Source organism: Bufo gargarizans, chromosome 10, assembly GCF_014858855.1.
Source record: "Bufo gargarizans isolate SCDJY-AF-19 chromosome 10, ASM1485885v1, whole genome shotgun sequence".
Lineage (NCBI taxonomy): Eukaryota > Metazoa > Chordata > Amphibia > Anura > Bufonidae > Bufo > Bufo gargarizans.
In genome coordinates this window covers 52098607-52120867 of record NC_058089.1, presented here as the reverse complement: position 1 = coordinate 52120867, position 22261 = coordinate 52098607, and the positions used below count along the sequence as shown (strand labels likewise).

The 22261-nt window shown below is 46.6% G+C and overlaps 1 protein-coding gene across 2 annotated transcripts in view; it reads right to left on the bottom strand.

Annotated features, from left to right (window-relative positions):
• Positions 1-689: 689 nt before the first annotated feature.
• The window catches only part of LOC122920960, a 102334-nt gene continuing 80762 nt past the window's right edge, over positions 690-22261 (bottom strand). For both annotated transcript variants that reach the window (XM_044270806.1, XM_044270807.1), the window contains exons 2-3: positions 3261-3488; positions 690-971 (exon numbers count right to left, since the gene is read on the bottom strand). In XM_044270806.1, the coding sequence (XP_044126741.1) occupies positions 767-971; positions 3261-3488 (433 nt within the window). In that variant the 3' untranslated portion in view covers positions 690-766. The remainder of the gene's footprint in view (positions 972-3260; positions 3489-22261) is intronic.

Sequence of the window (22261 nt, the reverse complement as noted above, 5' to 3'; positions counted from 1 at the left end):
AGCCAACACCTGGACTCAGCAGTGACATGTCCCCAAGAGGCATGTGACCCAACAATGATGTGCCATTTGGGTAAGTGTCACTGCTGAGGCCGGTCATTGGCTGCAGCAGTGCACGTGACCCTGTCCATGTAGACAGATGGGGACTGGAAGTCCATTGAACGGAGCTTGGGGGCCGGAACAGGGGGGCGGGGAGCAGATGAGGATGGATTCCTTCATAGAGGCAGCTGGCTGGGGGGCACATTTAAAAAAACAAACACAGAAAACCCCTTTAAATGTGTTATTAACACAATATTATCTCATCATTTGCTCTTGTGGTGTTTTGTTGGCAAATTATAAAACTCTTTGCCTTGTTCACTGCTCAGACTTGGCATACATTCACTTGCCCAGGAGGAATGTTTCATGATAATTGTATGGAAATCCTAGAAAGCGTATCATTTGATTACACAGTCCTACTCACCCACACCAGTCACCTTCCCTTCGTATTCATACATGGTCGATCTTCAACACCATTGAGCAATAGCTATGCACGTTAACGTACAGATGTAGCAGAGCCGAATTTGCCATTTTGACTTTAGATATTGGAGTAGATTTACCTAAAGCCATTTGGAAAACCTTTCAATATAATGGTCTAGTATTGTGTTTATTTTAATACAAAATTACCATTTCTTTTTTTTAAAGGTCCTGTCCATCGTCCACCTTTTAACATATACTGACAACACATTCAGCTCTCTTTTTCTAGAGGCGGAGGTCCACTTCATAGATAAAATCAAATGATAAAATTCTGACAGGCTGCTGTAGTCCCTAAGGATAGCCTTACAGGGCTTGTACTTGGCTGTCCCCAGCAATCCCATAGAGTTGAATGGAGTGGTGGACACACATGCGTGTTCCAATGGTGAGCAGGGGCTCCTTCTCTCGTGATAATTGGGGCCCCAGCGGCCAGGCCCCCATTGATTAGACACTTGTCCCCTAACCTGTGGATAGAGAATAAGTTATTGTAATGGGTCAATCACTTTAATTGTATACATTATATTCAGTAAGCTCCCCCTAGTGGTGGTTGTTGGAAGGCAAAATGTATTAATTTATGTCAATGTCCAGGGGCTCTCTAAAAGAACAAAAAGTTCCGACCACTATAAAGGCAGGGATCACACATGCAGTTTTTGGGGCAGGATTGACTATAAAAGAGAGGAGCAGTATCAGTATCTCCTTCTTTTTGGATCCACTCTTGGATTTGGCTCAAAAAGCTGCATCAAACACTATCACAAAAATGCATGTTTGATTTCATCCTTAATATGTACAAAAACAATTAAGAAAACAGAGTTTTTAATTCGTTTTTAGATTCAAAAGAATGGACATTCACATTAAGGGTCACTTCTTACACCCGATCGCCACATTTTCCTAGAATTATTAATATTTTTTTTAAAAAGGTGCCAGGGAAAAAAAAATTTAAGACGCATTACACAATCTCACCGATACCTATCCACTGCCATTCCCATGCTGGTTCAGTCCTAGCTGCTCCCGACTCGGAACACAGGAACTGACTTAGAACGCCCTTTTCAGTCAATCACTGGCCGAGGAGGGTCACCACTGTGACCAGTGATTGACAGAACGGGCATTCCAAGCTATTTTCTGTATGTCAAGAGCAGCAAGGAGCAACATTGGAATTTTTAGATTTTTTCATTTTTAGCTTATTTTATGTCAAATTTCTCGCTACCTGCAGTGTTATGTTATATATTTTACTATGATTACTAATCATATCTAATTACATTAAATTTTATTTTATGAAATCCTACTTTTTGCTGCCACTAATGACCATTCTTAGAGGGGTTGTCCCATGAAAAATATAACAAAATTTTTAAAACCAGCACTTGGCTGTGAATACTTTTGTATATTCACTTTTGTATATTCACTGGCTCTATCTGTATAGTGCCACCTGTGGTTTGCTCTTTTTGTAATTTCTCTGTACAGCTCAGTGAGATGGAAGCACATGCTCAGTTCCATCCTTCAACCGCCACCAGCTGCGGCAGAAAGGGCATGCCCTTGAGAAAGTGCACGCCTCCTAAGCTCCCAACTTAAAATAAATCTAGCAGGGCAATGAATTGGGAGATCTCTGGATCCATGTGTTAAGAGATTGTCATGTACTATACGATGTCTGATTTTCATTTTTTTCCCCCATAAGCGTGGGATAACCCCTTTAACAATTGGTTGAATCGGTCCTGGTATTTTAACATTGAAGCAGCGTGGGATTGATCAGGGTAATATTTTTTCTTTTTTTCCCATTTCAAACTCGTTTTTGTAAAAAAATAAAATATGTCCCTGGAAATTCACCCAATGTGAATGCCATAGCCAATAGAACAGTGTCAGTGACGTCACGCTATACAGGCCCTATAGGAGAAACCCTAGGTCAGGAATCAGTGACCTTTGGCACTCCAGCTGCTGTGAAACTACAACACCTAGCATTGCACACCTATTTGGCTGGTCTTGGAAAACCCATAGAAGTGAATGGAGGATTCTGGGAGTTGTAGTTTCAGAACAGCTGGAGTGCTGGAGGTGGCTGATCTCTGTCCTAGGTAGTTGGTATGGCATTGTGGGCCTGTGAACATCCCAGTTCTATCACCACACTGGCTCCTAGGAAGGCCTGAAGGGTGTGGTTGCGACCAGTGATGGTCAGTTCGCAGTGTTCGCCAGCGAACACATGCGGGCTGCCATCTTTAGTAAGGTAGACTCACCCGTCCGGCGATGCACAGGTAAGCCCTTACCTGTGCCTGTGTTGGGAGCTGGTCTGAAATCAAATGTGGTCACCGGGAGCAGGCAGTTCTGAGAACAGCCGCCGGGGGCCTTCATCGGGGTGTTCTCGGAACTGCCTGCTCCCGATGACCGCATTTGATTTCAGACCGGCTCCCGGCACAGGGACAGGTAAGGGCTTACCTGTGCATCGCCGGACGGGTGAGTCTAACCTTACTTAAGATGGCAGCCCGCATGTGTTCGCTGGCAAACACTGCGAATTGACCATCACTGGTTGTGACTGCAAACTCCAATACCCTATGCATATAACGAACAATAATTAAAATTGCTGTCTGTTCCTGCAAGTTTTACAGATAAAACATTTGCACCGTAGTTGCTCTAAATAATGTGAATTAGAAGGTCAATAACATGCAGATCCGTTATCCAACATTTGGCAAGAGTTACCGGATTTATTTATGTTAATGTAAAGAAAAAAATAAATCTTGGCACCCGGCTTTCCTTGCCAATATGGTCCTCACATGGTAGGCCCCACTGACATTCTGGATTCATGGTCCTCTCCGCTCTTCATTAAGACAGTTGAAGCTGAGCTGATGGTGCAGCCGGCTGCTGATGCAGGAAGAGGACATGCTGAATAAAATACATTCCACAGCTGTACCTGCCCCAGTCTACATGCCAAGCGTATTTCCACCAGTCTGTTCTTCACTGTTTCCTGGTCGTAGCCCATCTGTCTCTGGATCTGCAAAGTGCTGAAGAAAACACACATCTGAGCGTATTAGATGCAGCATGCGAAATGCAGATTAAATTCTGATTATGAAGCCGCTATCTATCGGAAGCAAGCAGACACAGAGTCATAAGTCAACATCGCAGTGACGCATGACCAAATGGAGGAGCGTATGAGCAGCGTGGCGCGTTTCTGTGAGACTTCTGCTGCATGCATACAAAGTTTCCAAAAATAAAGAAACGGGACCGATAAATACTCAAAGCATAACCTGAGTTTTCAAAAAAGTTTGCATAATGGCTCTGCTCCTTTGTACAATAATAAATATGATGGGATACATATTTTTTGGGCTTTGCTAAAGTCTTTTTCAGCCCAATTATTCCCTGTTGCAGTTGCACAGCTTGATGCATTTCTCTCACAAGCAGGGGACATCTCCCTTCTACGGAATCCTTTTCCTTCCTTCCTACTATGTTTGTTTTCAGCTCCGAAGCTCACAGAACAGATAATGAGGGATACATCACACTTATAGAAAGGCAGGAGGCTTATGTAACCTACAGAAGCTGTTCTCTTATCAGGCTTAGGCTCTCAGCTAGCTAGATGACATGCCCCCCCCCCTCCCCCAACTCAGCCACCTTCTCTGTCTCTGGTTCAGTATAATCTTTGGTCTGGGCCAAATTGCACAACCATATGATGGGAAATCATAAAGTTAGAGAAAAAAAAGAATGTAGGGGGTACATAGGGTATTCTAATAATTAAAGGGGTGGCCTATGATTAGAAAAACATGGCAGAAATAGCGGCATAATTGTCAACAGGTGGTGAACGGTATTGCATCTCAGCTACCTTCATTCAATCGCTGCTGGGATCACAGCAGGTCCTCTCCTCTTTTCAGTCTTTGCATTGGCTTAGTGGAGACTTACTGGAAGCGCCCCCTGGTATGGAGACTTATCGGCAATGTTCCATGGGAAAATAATATGCAAAAAGTATCTCCTGAGAAAACAGAACCATCTTGCTAGCGCCACCTTGTCGAAGTGGCTTACTATGAGTCATGATCCAACTTTTTAACAAGCATTGGGACATGACAAGGGAAAATATCCATTTGTGCGTCCAAGGCACCAACCAGAATCCTATTCCATCATGATGAGGGGCAAGCACCCCGAAACAGCTGTCTACAGCACAGATGGATATTTGGCTTAGCTATTTTCTCTTGTCATGTCCCGAGGCTTGTTAAAATGTCGCATTATGACTCATAGGAAGCCTTTTCCACAAGGTGGCATCAGCAAGATGGTTCTCTTTGCTCGGGAAATACCTCTTTGCACAAAATCTTTGCATCGCAAAGGGTTGAAAGCCCCAGGTAAAACCTGTTTCATAAATTGACATGCTGCAGACATGCCCGTAGTGCACTGTACACTGTGTGTTTTCTTCGCAGCATCCAAATGAGTTTTCTGAAATTTCCTCCACTTTGATGGTAGGGTTAAATACTGCAGATTTGCAGCACTGGAGTCTGCTGCTGCAAATCCACTACCCCCATCATGTGAACCCCATCATGTCTACAGGTGGCCGATGGGAAACATTGAAGGAGCTGAGTGAGTGTGTTGGGCTGTTCCTGTATCTTCTGTTCTCTATAGTGTATGGTGACACATGGAAAGCCATTTACTGTACCTGCTGCAAACGGGACATTCAACCGCTGGGATTGCCAATAGTAAAAGCTCTACGGCACATCTTATATATGTGTCATACATGTCTACAATGGGAAACCCCTTTAATGATGGGGATGATGCCCTCACAGAACATGCCAAAGTGTAATCATTAAAAAGTTTGCAGCTTGGGCCGATGAGATATCTTACGGACGCATGGGGGAATTCATGAAGGCTGGAATATCTTGATCTGGACTGAGTTTTTGCAAAACTTTTGATACGTCAAAGAGACCTATCAAAAGTTTTGATCTGAGTTTTGAGGTCTCTGCTGACCCCTTGAACAAGGAGAGAAAGAAGCGCTCACATATCACACTCTCCACTCTCTTTGTAGGGGACACAATTGAGAAGGGCCCATAAACTTTCTATTGAGTCTGTTTTGATTCCTCTACTGCAGTGAGTAGAGGGAGCACATATATATGGGTTTGCTTCTCTCTCCTCGTTCTAGCGATCGGTGGGGGTCTCAGTACACAGATCCCCACTGATCGAAACTTTTGATATGTCTCCATGACACATAAAAAGTTTTACAATTACTTTCGCATGGAAACGGAAGTAAATTTGCTGAGCCGCAGGAGGCCACGTGCCCCTAAGCAATGTCCAAACCATGACCAATTTCAGAAAAAGTGTAGAACATGAATAGGGATGAGCGGACCCGTGGACATTCGGGTTCACCGAGTTTGGCCGAACTTTGGGTCAAAGTTTGGGTTCAGGACCCGAACTTGACCCGAACTCGAACCCCATTGAAGTCAATGGGGACCTGAACTTTGGTCCACTAAAATGGCTGTAAAATAGTCATAGTAAGGGCTAGAGGGCTGCAAAAGGAAGCAATATGGGGGTAAGAGCAGGACAGTTGCCCTGCAAACAAATGTGGATAGGGAAATGACTTAAAATAACAGAATAGAAAAAAATAAAAAATAATAATCTTGAACTCAGAGGAGGAGGTCAAAGAACACGTTGAGGAGGCGGTGGATGAGGAGGTGTAGGTGGAAGCGGTGGTGGAGGAGGAGGTAGCCAACACCGTTTTTGTTGGGTTTTTTTATTTATTTTTTTTCCTTTATTTATATTTTTTTTTATAAATTTGGGAAGACCCCAAAACATTGGGAAATAGAAAAGAGAATGCAAAGAGAAAGTTCGCTGCAGTATAACAATGGCTGGGTGAGGCCGGTATACTTGTCTACTCAGCACAAGGTACAGACAAGTCCTGTCGGATCCATGCCTGGTTCATTTTAATAAACATGAGCTTGTCCACGTTGGCTGTGGACAGGCGGCTGCGCTTGTCTGTGATTACCCCCCTGCCGTGCTAAACACACGTTCGGACAATACACTTGCTGCAGGGCAGGCCAGCACCTCCAAGGCGTAAAGGGCAAGCTCAGGCCATGTGCCCAATTTGGAGGCCCAAAAGTTGAAGGGGGCAGACCCATCAATCAGTACGTGTAGGCGTGTGCACACGTACTGTTCCACCATGTTGCTGAAATAATGCCTCCTGCTAAGACGTTCCATATCAACTGGTGGTGCTGGTTATTGTGGCGTGCTGACAAAGCTTTCCCCCATTTCGGCCATGCTAACCCTCCCTTCTGAAGTGCCGGCGGTGCCACAGCTGCATTGGCGACTTCTTCCTCCTCCTCCTCCTCCTCTTCCTTTTGCTTCCACTGAGCCCCCGCTGTCAGGTATAAATGCCATCAGCATTGCGTCTACCAGCATGCGCTTGTACTCGCGCATCTTCCGATCATGCTCCAGTGACGGAATTAAGGACAGAACGTTGTCCTTGTAGTGGGGATACAGAAGAGTGGCCACCCAGTATTCAGCACTGGTTAGAATGTGCGCAACTCTGTGGTGGTTGTGCAGGCACTGCAGCATGTAGTCGCTCATGTGTGCCAGGCTGCCCAGAGGCAACGACAAGCTGTCCTCTGAGGGAGGTGTATTATCTGTGTCCTCTGTATTCCCCCAGCCACACTACATTGATGCCCATAAGCTGCTTTGGGTGCCACCCTGCTGTGAACACGGTTCCTCCTCCTTATCATCCTGCAGAACTGTGCCCTGGCTGGACAGTTGTGTACCTGGCCTCTATTGGTGCAGGAAATAATAAATGACTGGCCTGATAACCGTGGAAATGATCCCTCTTCCTCCTCCTCTTCCTCCTTTGCCACATCCTCTTCCATTATCGCCCAAAGTGTTCTTTCAAGGAGACATAGAAGTGGGATAGTAACGTTGAGGACTGCATCATCGGCACTGGCCAGGTTGGTAGAGTACTTGAAACAGTGCAACACGGAACACATGTCCCGCATAGAGGCCCACTCGTTGGTGGTAAAGTGGTGCTGTTCCGCAGAGCGACTCACCCGTGCGTGCTGCAGCTGAAACTCTACTATCGCCTGCTGCTGCTCGCACAGTCTCTCCAGCATGTGCAAGGTGGAGTTCCACCTTGTGGGTACGTTGCATATGAGCAGCAGCAGGGTGAGAACACCGACAGCGCGCACAGACGGCCCACACTTTCTGCAGCAGCTCTGACATATCGGGGTAATTTTTTTAGGAACCTTTGCACCAACAAATTCAGCACATGCGCCAGGCAAGGTATGTGCGTCAAACCGGCTAGCACCAGAGCTGCTACGAGATTTCGCCCGTTATCGCACACCACCAGGCTAGGCTTGAGGCTCAGCGGCACCAACCACTCATCGTTCTGTTGTTCTATGCCCGTCCACAGCTCCTTCGCGGTGTGGGTTTCCCCCCCCCCAAACAGATGAGTTTCAAATCAGCCTGCTGTCATTTCCCCCTGGCTGTGCAGAAGTTGGTGGTGAAGGTGTTACGCTGACCGGATGAGGAGGCAGTAGAGGAGGAAGCGGAGTAGGCGGAGGAGGCAACAGGAGGCAACGAGAAACGTCCTGCAATCGTCGGTGGCGGTAGGACGTGCCAAACTGCTATCCACCTCAGGCCCAGCTGCCACTACATTTACCCAGTATGCAGTTAAGATATAACGTCCCTGCCCATGCTTACTGGTCCACGTATCGGTAGTTATGTGGACCTTGCCACAGATGGCGTTGGCGCAGTGCACACCTGATTTTGTCCGCTACTTGATTTTGCAGGGCAGGGATGGTTCGCCTGGAAAAATAGTGGCGGCTGGGAACCACGTACTGTGGGACAGCCACCGCCATAAGGTTTTTAAAAGTCTCCATTTTCACCAGACAGAATGACAGCATTTCAAAGGCCAGGAATCGAGGGTGGGTAGAGGGGGGAACTTCCTCTTTCTCTCCAGTGTTTGGGGGATAGACAGCTTAACACTTCCATGGGACAGTGTGGACATGCGGGGTGACGGTGGTGGAGGTGGTGGTGTTGCTGCCACATCCTCTGTTTGCGGGGTGGCAGGTGCCACTGTCCCTCCAGAGGGGGAGGATGAGGCCAAGACTGGAGCAGAAGAGGGAACAAGAGGGAGCCTGAGATCTTTTGTGTTTTTTCAGGTGCTTACTCCACTGCAGATCGTGCATGTCCTATTATTGGCTGCAAATCACGGTCCGAGGCCCCATTCACGTCAATGGGTCTGAAAAAAATACGGAACGCACACGGAACACATCCGTATGTCATCCATATTTTGCGGATCCATACTGTAGAACTGCTATGCCCAGCCCGTATTGCTCATGTGTTTGGTGACTAATAAGTTACTGTTTCTGTATACGATCCGCAAAAATCGGATCAAATATGGAAACCATACGGATTTGTTTTGTGCAATAACGGAACGGAAGAGGAGTTAAATCAGAGAGAGAAAAAACTCAGGTACGGAACAATGGATCAGTGAAAAATGGACCGCAAAACAACAACTGCCAGATACTAGACGCTAGACTATAATTTATTACTGCAGTCAACTTCTCGATATTGCACTGACTACAATCGCTTCGGTTCGTAAATGATGGGGCACGCCATATTTGTGGGGAAAAAAACATTTGCAAGTCTGCACTTCACAGTTTTGAAAAGTGCTGAGGAATGTGTGCATGAGATGACCAGAGGGGGGACATGACTGACAATATTCTGAAAGATGTATTCATTCTAAAGTCCTACTCTAGCCCAAATCTAGACTTCCTCATAACAGGTGTAGATTTCATTTTCTGACTTAAAGGGGTATCCCCATCTCAGCAATTGATGGCATATCTCTAGGATACTTCATCAGTGTCAGATAGGTGTAGGTCCTACCCCTGGGACCTGTTCTTTCCTCCAGAACGGGTCACCCCAAAGTGAAGAAGAGCACACTGCGCAAACGTGGCCACGTGTCACGACTATGTGTTTGGTCGTGACTCTTTGTGTCGCATGCAGTTGTCAGCGGTCTGCTTGTTGTCTACCGCAGGTGAGGGCAGTTAGTATGTTGTCTCATGAGCTGGTTGCCGCTGGCAACATGTTGTTGTTGGCAGTGTAGCAGCCTGAGCTGGTTGCCAGGCGGCTCGCTGTCAAGGCATGCGGTTGCATCTAGCAACGTGTGTTTGTATGTGTTCACTTTCCATGTTTGGTTTGCACGGGATTTAGTTGTGTGTGCATTTCCCCTTTAAGTGACACTTACCTTGTCTGGTGTTGGAAGGGTTAACTCCTTTCCTAGTATGTGTGTGTGGGTGTGGCAGCTTGGATGCCTGTAGCTGAGGGGTACTCCAGCCATGCTTTATGCTGGAGGCATCCTCCTGGTCTCATATGCCATCTATCCAGTGAGGGCCACCCTTGTGGTCAAAAATATATGTATGATGTTAAGAAGATGTTTTTATGCTCTCTATGTTGTTTGCAGCTATGGGTGTCCTGGGTACCGGTGTGATTTGTGGTGTGTGCTGTGTCCTTAGTGTTTGTGTGGACATCAGTACTTGTGCACGGGTTCCAGTCAGCGTGTCTGTGGCAGGTAGGTGTAGTACTGGTTTAACTCACCTGCCATATCCATATGCGGTATATGTTTCCCATCTCCTTGCTCCTTGGCCACTGGAGACTCCTGTTCGTCCGTGTTTAGGAGGAACAGGTCGTCTTACCCTGCTCCTAGTCCAGGGATTTCCTGAGGGCTAGTAGGGACCCTAGGTTCCGGAGTATGAGCACTCCTACCATCTGGGTTGGCTCATACGGTTAGGAGTCAGGGTCAGAATTATGGACGTGACCTGCTCCCTGATCCTGTCGTCCTGGCCTAGCAGCTACCCTTATCCTATTGACATCGCACGGTTGAGGGTTTCCCCCATTCTCATCCGTGACACCACCTTCCATTCACCGCTATGGAAGTACTGCAGCGCTGGCTAATTTTTATTTCAGTAGTGAATGGAAAGGTGGCTGTGCAGAGATGGAGGTGGTTATGGGACCTCCGAAAATAGGCGAGCGCGCTCACTCAGCTTTTTTTGGAACTCCCATAGTAGTGAATGGAAAGAACGACGTGCATGCTCTCTTTAATTTTGGTGGCCCTATTCTGGAGATAGGAGCAGGTGCCAAAGGTGCCATAAATGTCTGAGAAGGGAATACCCCTTTTAAGAACAGACCAAACTGCTCCAAATGAGGTGTGCACTTTTTGATCAGTTTGGTGCAATTTACACCAATAATCTTTTGTCTAAGACTTGTGCATGAAACAGGAGTCTTAAAGGGGCATTCCTTATCGGCCAGAAGTGTGTGGAGTTATGGAGTGGGCTGTGCTATAATGTTTCCTTAACTCCCATGCACTTACAGACACAGTGTAGCATAGCCACCTCCGGAATGCCTCTTGGTAAAATTGGAAAAGCCATGAATGATGGCTCCAGAGGAGATTGAGCTGTATGTCTTTGGCCAGTTTTCAGGTTATGAATGACCTCTGAGTAGTTGCTATTATTTAAATGATTTGTTTTCTGCTGATCGACACCTTAGTTTGTTTAGGTCAGAAATGACAAGACCAAGATGCGGGATGCAATCATCATCCCGCCGAACGATGGCACAATGTTCCTTTCTGACAATTTAGGTGATTGAGTAGAAAGTGGTCGAGTGAAAGAACATTTCACCAACAATCTTTACTACTCAGATGGCAATTTGTAAAAAAAATAAAAAATAAAAATAGGCTATCAAGAAGAAAATTGCTCGATGAGACATGACGTGAAGCTAAATCTCTCAATCGATTGAAGGGAAATTAGCGATACAGATCAATAGCAAAAATGACGGCTGGAAAACTTCTTAAGAACATCTGTCAGCAGATTTGTACCTATGACACTGAGAAAAATGATGTTTTAGTATATGCAAATGAGCCTCTAGGAGCAACAGGGGCGTGGCCGTTACACCTAGAGGCTCTGCTCTAGGTAGAAATCTACTGACAGATGCCCAGAACTGAACCAGGACATAATCCCTGCTTTCTTCATTCAGCCCCTCTGAGTTGAGCAGTGGAGCATTTCATCCTCCGATGCTCCCCCTTGCCCTGCGCTGTACCACAGCAGGGCTAGGGCTGTTTGCTTACATTTTTACACTGCTAGGCGGAAGCTTCTGCCAAACAGTGATCCCTGTGACGTCACCGGCACTAATGGGCGGTCTTTAGAGCTGCCCTAGCCTGTTTTACAGGCTACGGCAGCGCTAAAGACCACCCATTAGTGACGGTGACGTCACCGGGTTAACTGCTAGAAGGAAGCCTCAGCCTAGCATAACCTTGTACCTCACCGGATCTTAAGAAAAAGCCCTTGCCCTGTGCTATACATGCTCCGATGCTCAATTCAGAGGGGCTGAATGGGAAAGAAGTGGCTATGTCTGGGTTCAGCTCTGAACCCGGACAACCCCTTTAAGAGATGGCGTAGACTAGTGCTTGTTTGGTTGACCAAACTGAAAATGATGGGCCCCTCTCGATATGCAGACAATGGCCACTCAGCCAATCACTGGATAAGACTGGTCAGTGATTGGCTGAGCTGTGATTTCCTGCAGAGCCTTCTATAAGAAGTCTTACTGTTGGAGAACCCTTTTGAGATGGCAAATGTCTCACTACTAAGGTTAGTTTCAGATTTGCTGCACAGCTCTCTGGGAGGCTGTTCCCGCAAAGTTCAGCCTGCCGGAGTTCTCCAGATCCGTCATTGCCTGATAGTCAATGAGGTCTAGCAGGCAAGCTGCACTATCATGGGATCCAGAGGAGATCCAGCCAATGCCAAGCAAATATGCTGGGATTCACCCGGACAAAAATAGCGACACTCTTTTGTCCACCCCATTCCCAGCATTCTCTGCCGGAACAGCCTGCAGGATCGAGTCGATTATAGACTAATCGAATTTGACCAGATTTTTTAAAAATGCGGATCGAATGGTGAAAAATGTTGGACCTTTTAAAAAAAAAAAAAATGCATAAACAAATCCTACAGTATAGGCTGCTTGTTCCCACCAGCTACTAGACATTTACCCATAGCCATGATATGTCACCGTCACTTTAATATTATTAATACTGGCTTGGCAATAAAGAGCTTGAAATGAGTTGCATACAGCCCTAGGAGACCCCAGAGTGTCATCTACTACTTTACAGGGCAGTTTGAGCAAATTAGATTATCTAGGCCCAAATTGAAATGCCCGGCCAATTTGGCCAAATCCAATGATGGATGTGGTTGCTTTGAAATCCAGCTGGTTTGGAGTTTTGGTGACTCTAGTGTCGTGGTTGCTTTAAAGGGCACCCAGACACAGGGCCGGCGTCAGAACCCGGCAAACCCGGGCAAGTGCCGGGGCCCACTGTAAGTTAGGGGGCCCACTCGTCTCCGCGGCGGCCCCTTTAAAATGTTTGTCAGAAATATTTGCGCAGCGCAGCGCAGCGCAGCGCAGCGCCTGCTCGCCGTCCGAGCCATAATTATTCATGTTGCGCAGCGCAGCGCCCGCCCCCTCTCTCACGTGATCCTCTTCTCTTCTGATTCCGAGTCCAGGCACCGCACGCCGCACAGATCAACGAATCCAGCGATGATCCTCATTTGAGTCTGACTCACTGTAAGCCCGCCCCCAGCCAGCAGCAGGCCTGATAGCCGAGCCCAGAGGAAACCTGGCGCCCAGCCCAGAGGAAACCTGGAGGAGCTGAATGCTGCTGCTGGACTCGTTTTACATTTAGAATTAAGGTGAACTAGTAACAGTCACATACCAAGACCAGTTCATGAATTTTTGCCAATAAACTGTATAATTGATTTCATGTGTTCTGGTATTTTCTTATAGGAGTTTATATTGTGTTTTAGGCCGAATGCACACGTCCGCGTTCCACGGCTGTGAGCGGTCCGTGGTATCCCGGCCTGGCATCCTGCTGAGAGCAGGAGCGCACGGCGTCATTGGTTTCTGCTATGACGCAGTGCGCTTCATGCCGCCGCTGCACTACAGTAATACACTCATATAGATCATACGAGTGTATTACTGTAGTGCAGCGGCGGCATGAAGCGCACAGCGTCATAGCAGAAACCAATGACGCCGTGCGCTCCTGCTCTCAGCAGGATGCCAGGCCGGGATACCACGGACCGCTCACAGCCGTGGAACGCGGACGTGTGCATTCGGCCTAAAACACAATATAAACTCCTATAAGAAAATACCAGAACACATGAAATCAATTATACAGTTTATTGGCAAAACTTCATAAGAGGAAATTTTCCTCTTATGAATTTTTGACAATAAAGTGTATTATTGATTATCATTTTCTTATAGGAGTTTGTTTTAAGCCTCATTCACACGGCCGTTGTGTGCCCATGGCTGTATTGCGGCCCGCATACAGCAGGTCCGCAACGCAATACACGGGCACCGGCCCATGTGCACTCCGCATCACAGATGCAGACCCATTCACTTGAATGGGTCCGCAATCACAGAGATGCAGAACGAACGCATGGATTGGAACCCCATGGAAGCACTATGGCGTGCTTCCGTGGTATTTCTGGCCGTGCCTCCGCACCCCAATAAAATAGAACTTATTCAATTTTTTTGCGGGGGGCGGACGGTTAACGGACCCATTCAAGTTGAATGGGTCCGGATTCGTCCCGGCCACTGCATGGACGTTGCCCGTGCATTGGGGACCGCAACGGATGCACAACGGCCGTGTGCATGAGGCCTAAGGGCTCTTTCATACGAGCGGATGCCGTGCGGGTAATCCGCTGCGTGAAAGAGTGCCAAGCCTCGTCCAGGACAGCAGAGACACGGAGCAGTAACATGATTGATAATGCTCTTTGCCTCTCTCTGACATTTTTACTACAAAATGACAGTGAGATACAGTTGTCACTGTGATTTTGTAGTAAAATTATCACAGAGAGGCAAAGAGCATTATCAATCATGTTACTGCTCCGTGTCTCTGCTGTCCTGGACGGGGCTTGGCACTCTTTCACGCAGCGGATTACCCGCACGGCATCCGCTCGTATGAAAGAGCCCTTATGCCCCTTGCAGACTAGCGTTCCTCCCGCAGCAAGTCCACATCGCAGCACCCGGCCCAACCTCCCAGCGCTGCCGGAGGTCACATAGCATTATATTGATTGATCTAACCCTTAAAGTTCTGGAATGTATTGGATAACTGGCATAATGCTGTTAGTGTCATCTAATACATTCCAGGACTATAAGGGTTACATAGCATCATAAATCAATATAATGCTATGTGAATCCCATCAGTGCTGGGAGGTCAGGCCGGGTGCTGCGATGCGGACTCGCTGCGGGAGGAACGCTTGTCTGCAAGGGGCCTTAGCACAGGGGGGCCCACTGAGGCTTTATCGCCCAAGGGCCCACATGAACCTGGAGCCGGCCCTGCCCAGACACTCCCTTCTCTGTCTTCTGTGCTGTGCCCCACCACTTTGATGGACATTCCAGGCAGTCCCTAAAGTGTTGTGGGATCGCGATCTGCATGGCAGTCTCCATCCCTTCACTGCGCATGTGCAGTATGCAATCCCGCGAGACTTCCTGGGTCTGCCTGGCCTGTCCATCACAGCGGTGGGGGTGCTGCCTAGAAAACAGGGAGGGGAGTCTCTGGGGGCATTGAGGTGCACCAGCACCACTCTTGTTGCACCTAGTGGGTAATTTGCATATTATAAAAAGCATGTTTTCTGAGGATTAATTGAACATATGGAAATGGCAGAGACATTAAGGGACTCTGCTTCAAAGTGCGGATGGACAGCTGCCGATTGTTTGACATAGTGGTATGTGATGACTAGAGATGAGTGAAGTATTAAAAAATTCGATTTGGCTGTTTTGCCGAATTTTACAAAAAAATGCTTTGTGACGAATTACTTCATCACAAAGCGCATTTCTTTGTAAGTGGTGGGTGCAATGACAGGGAGCAGTGATTGCGCCACCTCCAGTCATTGTACCCCTCAGATGACGCGATCATACATGATCGTGGTATCTGATAGCAATAATCAGATGTGAAATGTAAAAAACTAAAAGTTAAATAATACTCACCTCATCCATTTGCTCGCGATGGCTGGCGCAAAATCTCTCACTGGCCGGCGTTATGATGTCATACGTCACCGCATACAGGATTTCGTGTGAGATCTTCAATCAAGATGGTGGCGGCCAGCCAATCGCGAGCAAATGGATGAGGTAAGTATAATTTTTTCAGTTTTCTACACTATTTCAGGTAAAATTGATTCGCTACCACAAAGCACAAAGAAATTCGGCTTTGCAGTGAATCGAATGTTCCCTGAAGCTCGGATCGAAGTCCACGAAATGGACAGATGCCCTTTATCTTGCATGCCACAACACGACCACACTCGCCATCGTAATTTGCGATTTAGCAGAGTGATATTTGTGATCTGAGTGGCCATGTAGCCCTGTCCTAAGGAATAACTATAGTACTCATTCACACGGCCGTTGCCATATTCTGGCCCACATACGGCGGGTCCGCAATACACGGGGCACCGGCCGTGTGCATTCCGCATCACGGATGAGGACCCATTCACTTGAATGGGTCAGCAAATCCGGAGATGTGGTGCGGAACGGAATGGAAGCACGAAACGGAATACCACGGAAGCGCTACGGAGTGCTTCCGTGGGGTTCGTTCCGTGCCCCATAGCGCAAAAAGATAGAACTTGCTCTATCTTTTGGCAGAACGGACGGATCGCGGAGCCCATTCAGGTGAAAGGGTCTGCGATCCGCATGCGGCTGGCCCACGGTCGGTGCCTGTGCATTGCGGACTGCAATTTGCGGTCCACAGCACGGGCACAGCGGGACAACGGCCGTGTGAATGAGACCTAATACGAGGGATCCTGAAATAGTTGTTGGAGGCGACAAGGATTCTGCAGTTTCCACGGAAAGGCCATCGACTCGTTTTCCGTGTAAAACATAAATTGTTATGGTAATTCATTCGATTGCCCGATGCAGGGGCGTCTTCCTCCTCCGTAAGGATGGCATCCATGTTACATTATGAGAAATGAGAATCTTCACTAGATTACCAGTAAAAGTCATTACCCTCGCTGGCGCTCCATCCTTCCAGTTATTCCTATTATTTATGGAAGGTGATTTGTGAGCACACTTCATTAACAATCACTTGCCAGGGGTTGGGAAGCTAATTCACTCTCCCCATTCTACGGCGAATAAGGCGCTCGGAGTAATTGTAGACGGAGAAGACTACGCTGCGGATGATGGATTAAACTATCTTTTAATTCAAACAGAAATGTGTTCTGCTTTTTGCTCTTTCTTCTGCTGCCATCCAAATATTGACTTTCTGATATTCCCCATTTAAATCTGTATTGTTACACTCCATTATTCTTCCTGGGAAAGCAAACGGAAACGCTGTGGTCCTAACACTTTATTTCCAATCAAAACCGTCACAATCCATGCAAAATATAAAAACTTTTTTTAGGGTGGATGACCAGGTGCCCGGTTATCAAATTTTCCGGACTATCCAGTGGGTATAAGCAATTTGGAGAGAAAATACATTTCTTAAAGTTGCTGCAATTTTTCCGGAACTGTTCCACCAACTGAATCACAAGAGGAGCGTGATTTGGCTAATTAGCGTTAAAGGGGTTGTCCCATGAAAAATTATCTGCATTTTTCAAACCAGCACTTGGGTCTGAATACTTCTGTAACTGCATGTAATTAAACATTTGTAGAGCTGCAATACAATGTATCTGTATAGCGCCACCTGCTGTTTGTTCTTCTCCCTATTTCTTTGTCCACCTCGCTGAGGTGGACGCACATTCTCTTTTTCATCCTTCACTGCCTCCTTAGCTGTGATAGGGAGAGAGCTGCAGCAGACAACACATGCCCCCTCAGCTGTAGCAGAAAGGACAAGCCCCCTGAGGTGCAAGCTTGATATAAATCTAGCAGAGCAACTGGAACATGAATGGGGAGATCTTTGGATCCATGTGAGGTACAGGGCTGGTTCTAGCTTTGTTAGAAAGAGCATTTTACACACCAGGGATGCCCAACCTGCGGCCCTCCAGCTGTTGCAAAACTACAATTCCCAGCATGCCTGGACAGCTTACAGCTATTAGGGAATGCTGGGAGTTGTAGTTTTGCAACAGCTGGAGGGCCACAGGTTGAGCATTCCTGTTATACACTATATGATTTTCATTTTTTGCATTAATCATGGATAACCGCTTTAAAAGGACAGTCAAGTCTCTCCTGATATGTGTGAGTAAATACGTGTATTCCGCATCCATACCATTTGCTAGATCTTTGCATTGCACTTTTACTCTGATATTCCTCCTTGAAATGTATGAATACATTCACAACAGAGTTTTACTATTCCTGCAGCCAAGTGTTACTATTCCTCTAGCACACCCCTACACTGATAGTATCAGAACATGAAGGAACAGGCCCCATTGACAAGAAAAATGGAAACGCCAAGACCGGATGTGTGTAACGGTCGTGTTATCCATCCGTATTTCTCAGGTGTGTCATGGCCTGACTGCTGGTTTATCTGACCTGAACTCACAGCATCACAAGGATCTAGGAGCAGTGGTGTATCTTGGTTTTGTGCTGCCCTAGGCGAGACTAAACTCGGGCACCCCCCTAATATAAATTTGATCCACCCCTTCCTGTCACGGCCAAACCCCTTCCTCTGTAAACCCCACCCCTTCCTCTTTAGGCTCCACCCTTTCCTGTTTTGCATAATAATATTCAAAAATGTATCGCGATAACTATATATATATATATATATCTCACAATAAATACCTGTTTAAAAGAAAAAAACACAAGGAGACGTTATACTGTATGGGGGCAGCCTCAAGGAGACGTTATACTGTATGGGGGCAGCCTCAACGAGACGTTATACTGTATGGGGGCAGCCTCAACGAGACGTTATACTGTATGGGGGCAGCCTCAACGAGACGTTATACTGTATTGGGGCAGCCTCAACGAGACGTTATATTGGGGCAGCCTCAAGGACACGATATACTGTATGGGGGGCGGGGGCAGCCACAAGGAGACACTAAACTGTATGGGGGCTGCCACAAGCAAATAGTGCACTCTGCACTGTGTCATAAATAAAGGTGGTATGTCAGACTGTCTATGGTGGCACTGGCCTCTCATTGAGGCTGACCCATACAGTCTGTATGGGGCAGCCTCAAGGAGAGGCCAGTGCCACCATAGACAGTCTGACATACCACCTTTTATTTATGACACAGTGCAGAGTGCACTATTTGCTTGTGGCAGCCCCCATACAGTTTAGTGTCTCCTTGTGACTGCCCCCATAAATAAAGGTGGTATGTATGTCAGATTGACTATGGTGGCCCTGGCCTCTCCTTGAGGCTGCCCCAGTCTGTATGGGGCAGCCTCAAGGAGAGGCCAGGGCCACCATAGTCAGTCTGACATCATACCACCTTTATTTATGTCTCACTCTCACTGTGCACGATTTGCTTTTTAACTCACTCACTCCTGTTTGTTCCTCTGTCTGGACATTCCTCGCAGGGTAGGCCGGGAGTCAGGCAAAGTGGCCAACTTTGTTCTATGAGTCTGACGGATGTGTGAGGAGGGAGCCGGACTTTTCCCGGCTGGCTGTGGCTGCCGCTTGTGTTGTGAATATTCTGACCCACTGCGCATGCGCAAAAAAGACGACTCGGCGCATGCGCAGTGGGCCGGAATATTCTGCTACGGGGGAATCCTCCTTGCCTGCGCCGACAAACCCCCAGCAGAGCCAGTCAGGAGCGGAGGGGAGAGACGCACCTCCCACGTCACTACTGGAAGTGACGTGGGTAGCAAGGCCGGGTAGGTAAAAATTCAGGAAACACCTGGGGGCGGGAGGAGGAGGAGGGAGTAAGTAAGTCACTCCTTCACTATGCGGCGCCGGCGATGCTGCCGCTCGCAGCAGCATAGTGAAGGATTGGATCGGATCGATGTGTACGTTAACTAACTAGGCAAACAAGGCATTTTGCCGCCCCATTGGCAAGTGCCGCCCCAGGCAAATGCCTTGTTTGCCTCGCGATAGATACGCCCCTGTCTAGGAGGACAGAGCTTAGTTGACAATTTATGTATACGTTTCCAGGAGTAAGAACAGAGGAACGTTACAATGGAGAGTTCAATGCAAAGTAAAGATATTCCAGAATTGTTATGTAAGGGGGGATGTAAGCACATCCAGAGACCAGGTCTTCTTTACGAGGTGCTTTAAAGCCCCTTTTAGGGGCATTCCCAGGCAGAATAGGGGGAGTGGAGATTAAAGATATTCTCGCTTTATCAGTGCATAACTTTGTCCGTTTGAAAACCTTTTATTTAAAAAAAAAAAGTAGAAATCTATTAAACCTTTAGTGATCAGGCTGTTTGGGGCCTTACTGACCAAGCGATTTTTTTTTTCTTTTCCAAGAGCTATAACTTTTTTTTATTTTTTCAGCTATGTAGCTGTATAAAGGCTTGTTTTTCTGATGGACAAGTTATAGCTTTTAATGGTGTCATTTTCGAGTACACATAACTTACTGATCTGCTTTTATTACCTCTTTCTGGGAGTGAGATAAGAAAAAACAGCAATACAGCGTTAATTTTTTGGGCATAAATAACCTAATATCTTTATTCTCTGGGTCAGTACGATTGCAGCAATACCAAATACATATTTTTAATTTTTTTAAGTTTTACTACTTTTGCAAGAAATAAACAATTTTTTTTAAAAGAAGAAAATGTTTTTGCATCGCCACATTTCAAGACCCATAACTTTTTTATTTTCATTTCTACGGAGCTGTGTGATGGCTTTATTTTTGCAGGACAACTTGTATTTTTATTGGTATCATTGCTTTTATTCCGTTTTTTTGGTATCAAATAAGCAAAAAACAGAAATTGTGGCATTTTCATCGCTCACCGTATGGGATTAAATGATAATTGCGTAGTGTGGGTCGTTACAGACGTGGCAATGCCAAATATGTGGAGATTTTATTTTTGCTATTTTTTTCTATTGAAAAGCGTTGCTTTCAATAAAAAAAGGTATTTTTTTTACTTGGATTTTTAAAAATTATTACACTTTTTAAACTTTTTTTTTTTTTTAACTATTTAATAATCCCACAAGAGGACTATAATAGGCGATCTTTTAATTGGTTGAAAAATACATTGCACTATTCCTGTAGTGCAATTTATTTTAATGTCAGTGCTATACTGACATTTACCAGCAGGCTGCGCCAGAGATCTCATTCATGGGGTGCTGATGGGAGATAGAGGGAGCCGTTGGAGAGCGGCTCTCATGGGAGTGCCAAGCCCCAGCTCTCCGCTATACAGCAGACTCGGGGGGGATAGTAGTGGGAAGCCCCCTCAGGTGCCATGTGTTTAGGGGTTTAGTAGTGCTTTTAACTACGCAATGGGGGGTCCTCATCCAGTAAATCCTGTTTCATACCACACTTGACAAATTTACTGGGACAGTCCCTGATTGTCAGAGACAGTTTGAGCAAATTCGGCTGTCTTGAGTGAAAAGTAGGTGGTTTAACATAAACCCTCCCATAAGTGGGCGATTCCAGGCAGAGTGGGGCCTAAATGCCCAAATTTTACCAAGTAAAATGTTGGTAAGTATGTAATACTAGTATAGGTTTGCACTTGATGTGGTATGAAAGGACTAGTATTCAATTAGCTGGAGTAGTCCTCGTTGTTGACTACTTCATTAATGTGTTGGGTCTCATCTCTCTCATGGACATTATCCATTTACAATGGAGCTCAGATGAAGAACCCTTGAAAAGATTCAAAGGTTCTTGAGAACATTCAAGTAACAGTCAAGCTCTGGAGAACAATAAGGCCACTGCTCCTCCACTTATCCTGCAGAGTCACCGACAGTGAGTGGTCCTTTACATGTGGGGACTGAAGTACTGTGAATTATCACTCCATTCATCGAGCTGTAATTCTTCACAGCTACTGGTGAATTATCTTGATTGACAGGAACCTGTCAGGAGGATACTGCCGGCCAAATCGTGGACAGCATGAAACACTGACATGTTTCCTGGTTACGAACAACTATCTTTGAAAGACTGTGGCATTTGAGCAAAAACAGTTTAAGTTCTACTCTACACGGCCGTGTCCGTTTTGCAGTCCGCAAATCACAGATTCGCAAGATGCAGTCCTGTTGCATCCCGAAATTTTCGCGAGACACACTGTAAAAAAAAAAGAGCCTATTCTTGTCCGCAAAATGGACAAGAATAGGACAGGTTATATAATTTGTGGCACGGCCGGACAGATGTCATCCATGTGCTGTCCATGTTTTGTATACCTAGCCCTTAGAGCAGGAGAGCGGCTCTCATGGGAGTGCCGAGCCCTGACTCTCCGCTGCACGGCAGACTCGGGGGGATAGTAGTGGGAAGCCCCCTCATGTGCCATGTGGTTAGGGGTTTAGTATTGTTTTTAACTACGCAATGGGGGTCCTCACCTTTAGGTTTTTTTGTGGACCAAAGAGGTAATGATTGGTTACACAGGGTTCACTATTTCTTAGGCTGCAGTCACTCTACTGGCCTCTCCATCCCATAGCCCACTGACATACTACTCGAGGGGCAGTTTCACAGTAGGCCTAGCTGTCCCTCCTATGTTAACTGTGCATACACTCAGCACAGGCACCAAACACAGCGGTATATAGACCTACCTCAGCCCCACCTACAGATGCTGTGATGCAACGCTTCTAGAGTCAGCACGGGGCACCAAGAAAAGGAGCCCTTGATGCAAATCCTGGTGACATCAACTAACACAGTAATGGTGACACCATCAAGGTAACGATTCGTCAGCTCCCACTGTGTGCACCCAGGGGTACCTGAACTCCAGTACTGTATTAAACATCACACATCAAAAATGT